General features: G+C 39.6%; 1 protein-coding gene across 1 annotated transcript in view; it reads left to right on the top strand.

Annotated features, from left to right (window-relative positions):
- Positions 1–7,097, top strand: part of BIRC6 (baculoviral IAP repeat containing 6) — a gene marked incomplete at its 5' end in the record, with an annotated part of 304,005 nt that overhangs the window by 284,301 nt on the left and 12,607 nt on the right. The window contains one exon of the mRNA XM_019548600.1: positions 1,514–1,591. Coding sequence (XP_019404145.1) covers positions 1,514–1,591 — 78 coding nt within the window. The remainder of the gene's footprint in view (positions 1–1,513; positions 1,592–7,097) is intronic.

Here is a 7,097-nt window from a genome sequence, read left to right as displayed (position 1 = left end):
TGCCCTTCTTGTGGATGGGCACAACATTGGCCCTCTTCCAGTCCTCAGGGACTTCCACAATTTGTGGCACTCTGGAGAAGTTTTGCCAGGGGTTCCACAATGACTTCATCCAGCTCCTGCAGCACTGTCAGATAAAGATCATCCAGTCCTGCCGACTTGTATACATCTAATTTTATTAATTTGTCATACACCATTTCTACAGCAATAGTAGGAAGGTGACTTCCTACTGTGCTCATCCTCTACTCTACCTGTCATGACTTCCCCTTTGGTCTGGTGAAAGACTGAGGTGAAGTAGTCATTCAGGAGTTCGGTTCTCTCCTGGGTGCCAGTAACCAGCTCTCCTGAGTTGTTGAACAATGGCCCCACACTCGCATTTGTTTTCCTGCTGTTCCTCATGTACCTAAAGAAGGACTTCTTGTTGTTCTTGATTGCCATTGCTAATCTAAGTTGGTTGCTGCTTTAGCCTGTCTTATCTGTTCCCTGCAATTGTGGGTTGTTGTGGAATAGTCCTCCTTGGGGCCCGCCCTGAACTTCTGCTGTTTATAAACTTCTTTCTTCTTTGTTAAGAGGACCATGATTTCCCTGTTTATCCAAGAGGGTTTCCCAGCCCTTCTGTTACCTTTTCTCTGCATGAGAATGGACTTCCTTTGTGCCTCAAGGATCATGTCCTTAAAGAACAACCACTCTTTGTACACACCTTTTTGCCTGCGGTCCCTGGTCCCACAGCACTTGCCCTACAAATGACCTAAGCTTGTTGAAATTTGCATTTGACATAGACTTAACACCCTAACCTTCCACAAGTAAAGCGGGGGAACCATGACAGCTAATGCCATGCTTCTATAAAATGTTGCCAATATAAGTTCAAGAGCTCCTGTGTAGAAGGCAATGCCCAGCTGGTAACATTAAAAACAAAAAAATATAAAGGGGTACATGAGGTGAAACTTTGACACAGAAGGGGTACATTTGTTTAAAAACAGCTGAAAACCCCTGGTCTAGAGCAACAGCCCTTCCACTTTTGCAACCACTCCAAGTGTATGTTTGTCCATGTACTTTTGGGGAATTAGTTGGGTTTTGGTGGGGGAGGGGGGGCTATCTTTGAATCTTAGTCCGTTAAAGCTCCTTAGGGCCCTACTCACTTTGGAAGATAAGATTTAAGCTACATCACTCTTAAGTTCTTGATTGTGTTTCTCTAGTTCACCCCCTGAAAAAAGAGAATGGTAGCACTATGCTGCTTCTTGGGGTACTGTCCTAAATGCATTAAAACACTTCCCTCCATTTGCTAGTTTAGTGCCCTTAGTGGATTTTCTCTGCATCATTTAAATAAGTTTCCATTTCAGACTTCAGAACAGACTAATTTGCAGCAGTTCAGGCTAGAATGTAATGCAGTCTCCTATTAGTTTTAAGTTAATTTATTTTAAATCTAAATGTCATGGTCCGTGTTGACTATATACTATGTGTGCCCATATATGTAATGTTCTTTTACTGCTTTATTAATAATTGTTTCTATCTTCAGGTCTGTTTAAGCATACTCAACACATGGCATGGAAGGCCAGAAGAGAAGTGGAATCCGCAAACATCAAGTTTTTTGCAAGTAAGCAGTTTTTCCTGCTTATAATCTAGGTATCCAGAGCTAAGTCATGCCTCTGCCATTGATTTCTTCCGTGTAAACATCCTCTGATTATACTCAGCAGTTGCTAGGAGATGCTGTAATAATCTTTGGGAAAGAAAAAAGGCTTGCATTGTATTTATTTGACAGATGTCAGGACTTGGCATCAACAGTCAGTTTGCTTACTCTGAGATCCCTGACTGTATATCCAGAAATTAAATATGAATCACTGGCAATCTTGACCTAGTTAACTCTTAAAAGTAAGTATATTTAGCAATAAAAACTTAACAGCCATCCTTCATCCATGTATTGACAGATTCTGGAAGTTGTCCCTATTCATTCGTCTCTGTCTGAAAGAACAGTATGGCAATTATAGCCCTTAAGGGTGGAATAATAGACAGCACATAGAAGTTGTAGTCTCAGTTGTCTTAAGCTCTATGGTCTGCTTTGTGCCAGGGAAAGCTATTCATTCCCTTTATTGAGCTTTTTAGTGTGCTGGAAGGCCTAGTCCTCAGCCATCTCTCACTCTCTTATTTCCTTCCCAGAGTGTCAGAAACATCATTAGTTTTGTAGAATTGTTCCGGTTTTTAATTTCTTGTATTCATTCCCTACCCTTACTTATTGATGGCATCTGCACTGCACATAATTGTTCTGTAGCTCATCTAAATATAGCTGGTCAGTTTCACAAGAATGTGCAATTCCCATTTGAAAAATAGCATGATGCTCTTGTAATAGTGTCATCATTAAATATTTCTCAGAATACTAAAGCTGGCTTTGATTAGCTCATTTTATTTCACTCCTAAAGGCTGCTGTAATTGGACATTTAATAAAAAAATACTGCTTTGTGACTGTAGGAGTTAACCTCTTTTTACAGGCACAATGCTTGCAAATAGATTGTTTGTGTTGATGCATTTACTAATATGTTCCTATAAAAGGAATGTTTCGGGGCTACCCTATGCTTTCAGTGTTACTGAATAGCTTTGTTTTCCACAGAGCCATCTAATTAGCATTTTGAAATGACTGCAAGGCATAACACCAATTAAGAGATTTTTTTTCATGGGCAGAGTTGCTTCAAAACGTCATTGTTTGTGGCAGATTACCTCCTTTAGCATTCCAATCTCCTAATGATTTTTGTTTTCCTTTTCTGCAAGAATCTGTACTTTTAACTTTTTTTTTTTTCTCTGTTCTATGGGATTGGGTAATAAAGCAGCAAAGCAAATAACAGATTCATTTTTAAAAAATGTTTCAGAAAATTTAAATGTAATGTCTGACTGTCTTACAAATTTTGAAATTTAGAAGTACAGCTTTACATTTTTTAATAGCCATGAAAACTTGAGTTTCCTCTCCATGTACAAGAGAGAGAGAGGACTACCAGGTCTTCTGTGAAAATAGGCTGAAACCAGATAAATGAATGTAGCTTTATTTCTGAAAGTGGTTAACTCAGTAGTGTAATTCCCATTTCTTGAAGGTGAGAGTTCCGTATGTGATACAACTTTAAAATAATAGTCTTAAATAGAACAGAGGAATTTTAGGTTGGATATTAGTAAGAATTTCCTAACTGTGAGTGTGATTAAGCACTGTAACAGTTTAACTAGAGAGGTTGTAGAATCTCTGTGCAGGAAAGTTTATAAGAGCAGGGTAGACTAATGCTTGGAGGAGAGATGGTTTAAACATGGATGGTCCTACCTTAAGTAGGAAGTTTAACTAGGTAACTTCCTGAGGTGCCTTTAGCTCTATTTTTCTTTCATTCTGTTGTGTGGGACTACAAGTTTGTTTCCTGCAGTCATGTGCCACTTCCTGTTGGAAGAGTTATACTTAGTTGCCATGGGAAATCTCTCAGATATCCAGGGCCAATTCCATTGGAGGGGCTTGAATGGGACTTTAGATAGAAACCCTGAACCTAGAATTTGTACCCTGTAGAGCAGTGGTTCTCAACTTTTTTTGTACCAGGACCCATTTTTAAACATCAATGGCCAGTCCTCACCCAGTGCCCCTCACTCACAACCCGTTGTCCCCTATTCCCAGCCTCCCAGTGTGTGGGGTGGGGCAGATGGTGGGTATGTGGCACCAGGTGGGGAATGTGTGGGGCATGGGGAACCCCAAGCAGCGTCTTGCAGGCTGGAGCTCTGCCAGCCTGCAAGGGAAAAGCCACAGTTTCTGACAGTGTTCTCCTTTAAAGGACAATCCATTTTTAAAGTTTGTTAGCAACACTTTAATGTATTTTGGCAACCCACTTTTGGGTCACAACCCACGGGTAGAGAAGCACTGCTGTGGAAAGTCAGCACAGAGTGGATCACTGAGTTGATTGTGTACAATCAGTTGTGTTGGAGACTGCTGCACTCTTTTTTAACAAGTAAGAATTTTCAAGATGTGTACCATCACTGTTGCATAAGCCAGGGTAGATTTGCACCCAAAAAACTAATGGAAGTATTAGTTAGGTAAGTAGATAGATAACGCAAGTTTTCATGAGCTGAAGCTTGCTTCATTTCACTCATCAAGACTGGAGGCGATGCAGGTTTTGCTGCAGCCTGGTCCGTGTGTAACAGAATGAGATGAAATTTTATAGCCATCTGTGCATGAATGATAAAAACATTTTCTAGCAAGGCCATTTGGACATCTAATACTGCTTAGAAGTTCAAAATGACCCTTAAACTATAGGCTGACTAGAGCATCCAAAGGTAATTGCCCTCTTTATCATGAAAGATGCTGTAGAACAGGGGTTCTTAACATCCAGCTCAGGGCTACCTGCAGATTTGAAAATTTGTCAGCGGGGAGTGGTGGCAGCATTAATTGCTGCTCCCCTGTTGCCAATTTCTGGACTCATGGGGAGCTCTGTGGAACAGATAGTATGGCCCTACATACTAGATCCAGGTGTGCAGGGCCCAGTCCAGGTGGCAGGAGGCCAAAAAGTTGAGCACCGCTGCTATAGAAGATGCAAGTTCTACAAAGCATTGCTTCCTTCTTGCAGGTACTACCTCTGTTGCCTTGTCTTATCTTTGCTGTAGACAGCTCCTCTTCATCCAGGTGCTGATTTTGAGTAGACATCAAAAAGTTGGAAGATAGGAATCATATTATCATGCAGAAATCATGTAACATCTGTATGTTGTTTATGCTGAACACACAGCAGCCTCCAAACAGTAAGAAGTGGATAGGGAAGTGAAAAATACAGTCTCTATAGTTTGTTTGGTTTTTTTTAAATCTTCCACAACCTGCAAATAAACCTGTCAGTAAAGCTGAGGGGAAAAACATAATAAAAGATATATGGTATATATCAGCCTCATAAGTAAGCATGATGATAATGTTGAAGTTACCAGGAAGAACAGGAGTATAGCATTGATAAATACCTGTAGAGAACACTATGAAATCTTGATCCAATGTCAGGATAAATGTACATGTTTATATGCAGTACAACATATCCTTGTTTAGGCCCTGGTTTCAGTTCTTACATGCCTAGAAGTAGTGTTTATGCTTAGTCTACTGCTTTCTGGAAAAAAATTCTCCGAGTTCTAAACCTTTCACATGCACAGGGTTAGTCTCAGCTATGGATCTTGGTATTTTTAAATGGTTTTCTAACACAAATGGATAAGATCTTGAGAAACTGAAAGTTTGGAAAATTTTAACAAACGAAGCTGATATACATGCACATTCAGGAAACCCTATGTTCACCCAGAAGCCTTTGTTTCGGAATGGCTCACAGGTTTTTGTTAACCTGTGTAGTTACAGAGCAACTTTGGGAGAGAATAATTGGTGGTACATTTTTATAAAAAGTTAGGTTTCATTGTTAGAATAAAATCTAATTCAGTAATAAAGTTTGGGAAAAGGCAGGGCAGTGTGGCACCTTAGAGACTGAGAGGCATGAGCTTTCAGAGGAAACAACTTACTTTGTCAGTTCAACCACCACAGCTGATAGCATCTGATGAAGTAGGTTGTTGCATATGAAAGTTCATGCCTCTCTGAAGCAGTTAGTCTCCAAAGTGTCCCCAGCCCTACTTTCTGCCTGACTTCAGACTAATTTTATATTGTTCTGATATGTTTTTACTTTCTCAGGGTTTCATTTTGAAGGCAATAAAATAACACTTTTGCAAAATCTCCACTGTGAGAGAGAAAGCTATTAAATGGAAAACAGCTGCAGAACTAAATAAATTGCTTGGAAAGAATTAGCCACTAATGTTTTTCTAGCTGAAAAATTAAAATTATTGTTAGTCCACCCAAAATGTTTCAGTGGTGTATAATTTTCTAACGTGGCAGAAACTAGAAAATTCAGTTTAGAGTTTGTAATTAATTGAAAATATAAGTTATAACAATAAATCTTACTAAAAGTAAGCATAATGATCAAAATCAAAAATTTCTAGTCTGTTTCAGTAGCCAGTGTCTACCATAGCTCAGTTTTTAAAATAACCAAAAAGTAAGATACTTAAATAATAATGACAGCAGATTTTTGTTGTTTTCATATACCACATTGTATGAATTCATCACTAATTTAATGACAAGATTCAACATTTAGGTTTTGGAGAGCGGTTTAAAAAAAAAAAAAAAGTGTTGTGTGTTGGCCTAACTAAGCTCCTGTTGACTTCATTCAGAATGAATCCTGGCCAGTACTAGCTACCTAAAAGTCCATCCTCCATTATGGTAAATAGCTGCAGCTTGTTTGGGTTCTGTTTATCTATAAATAAAATTTGGGGCTTTTTGCATGAAACTTCTTTTAAGTAGGACAACAATACGTTGACTAACGATGAAATTTAAAACTGAAAAAACTAGATGCCGACCCAGTAACCTTTATAGCAGAACTTAAACAGTCGTCATCTTTTTCCTGAGAGGCTGTATATTGGCTTTTTAAATAGTGTTATTAAAGCACACAAGAACTCTTGTTTGAAGAAAAATCACTTGTATACATAGTGATGAAAACACTAACTTTTTTCTGACCTCAGTGGAAGCTAGTGATCTTTGTTGTCATATACTAGTGGCACCTTTGTCTCGTTGTAAAGGTTCTGTTTAGCAGTTCCAATTGCAGGATTTCATAGTTTTAAGTGTGTGTGAGGAGGTGTATGTACAAAGGTAGAGAACCATTATCAGTAGACAGAAATTATGAAAATCTTTCAGTCTCAGATTTCATAGACATTCGGGCTGGAAGTGACCTCGGGAGATCATCAAGTCCAGCCCCTGCCCTAGGGGCAGGAAGTCAGCTGGGGTCATAGGATCCCAGCAAGATAAGCATCCAATTTGTTCTTGAAGGTGTTCAGTGTAAGTGCTTGAACCACCTCCGCTGGCAGGCTGTTCCAGACCTTGGGGGCTCGGACAATAAAGAAATTCTTCCTTATGTCCAGCCTGAAATGGTCTTGCAGTAGTTTATAACCATTGGACCTCGTCATCCTTTGGGGCAGTCTGGTGAAGAAACGTTCCCCCAGATACTGGTGGTCACCCCAATAAACTTATAGGTGGCCACCAGATCACCCCCAGTCCTGCGCTTTTCCAGGCTAAAGAGCCTGTTGAC

The sequence above is a fragment of the Crocodylus porosus genome, unplaced genomic scaffold, assembly GCF_001723895.1.
Source record: "Crocodylus porosus isolate Cpor-Errol unplaced genomic scaffold, CroPor_comp1, whole genome shotgun sequence".
In the NCBI taxonomy this organism is placed as follows: domain Eukaryota; kingdom Metazoa; phylum Chordata; order Crocodylia; family Crocodylidae; genus Crocodylus; species Crocodylus porosus.
Note: the sequence above shows the minus strand (reverse complement) of the source record. Positions and strands in the feature narration are given on the sequence as shown.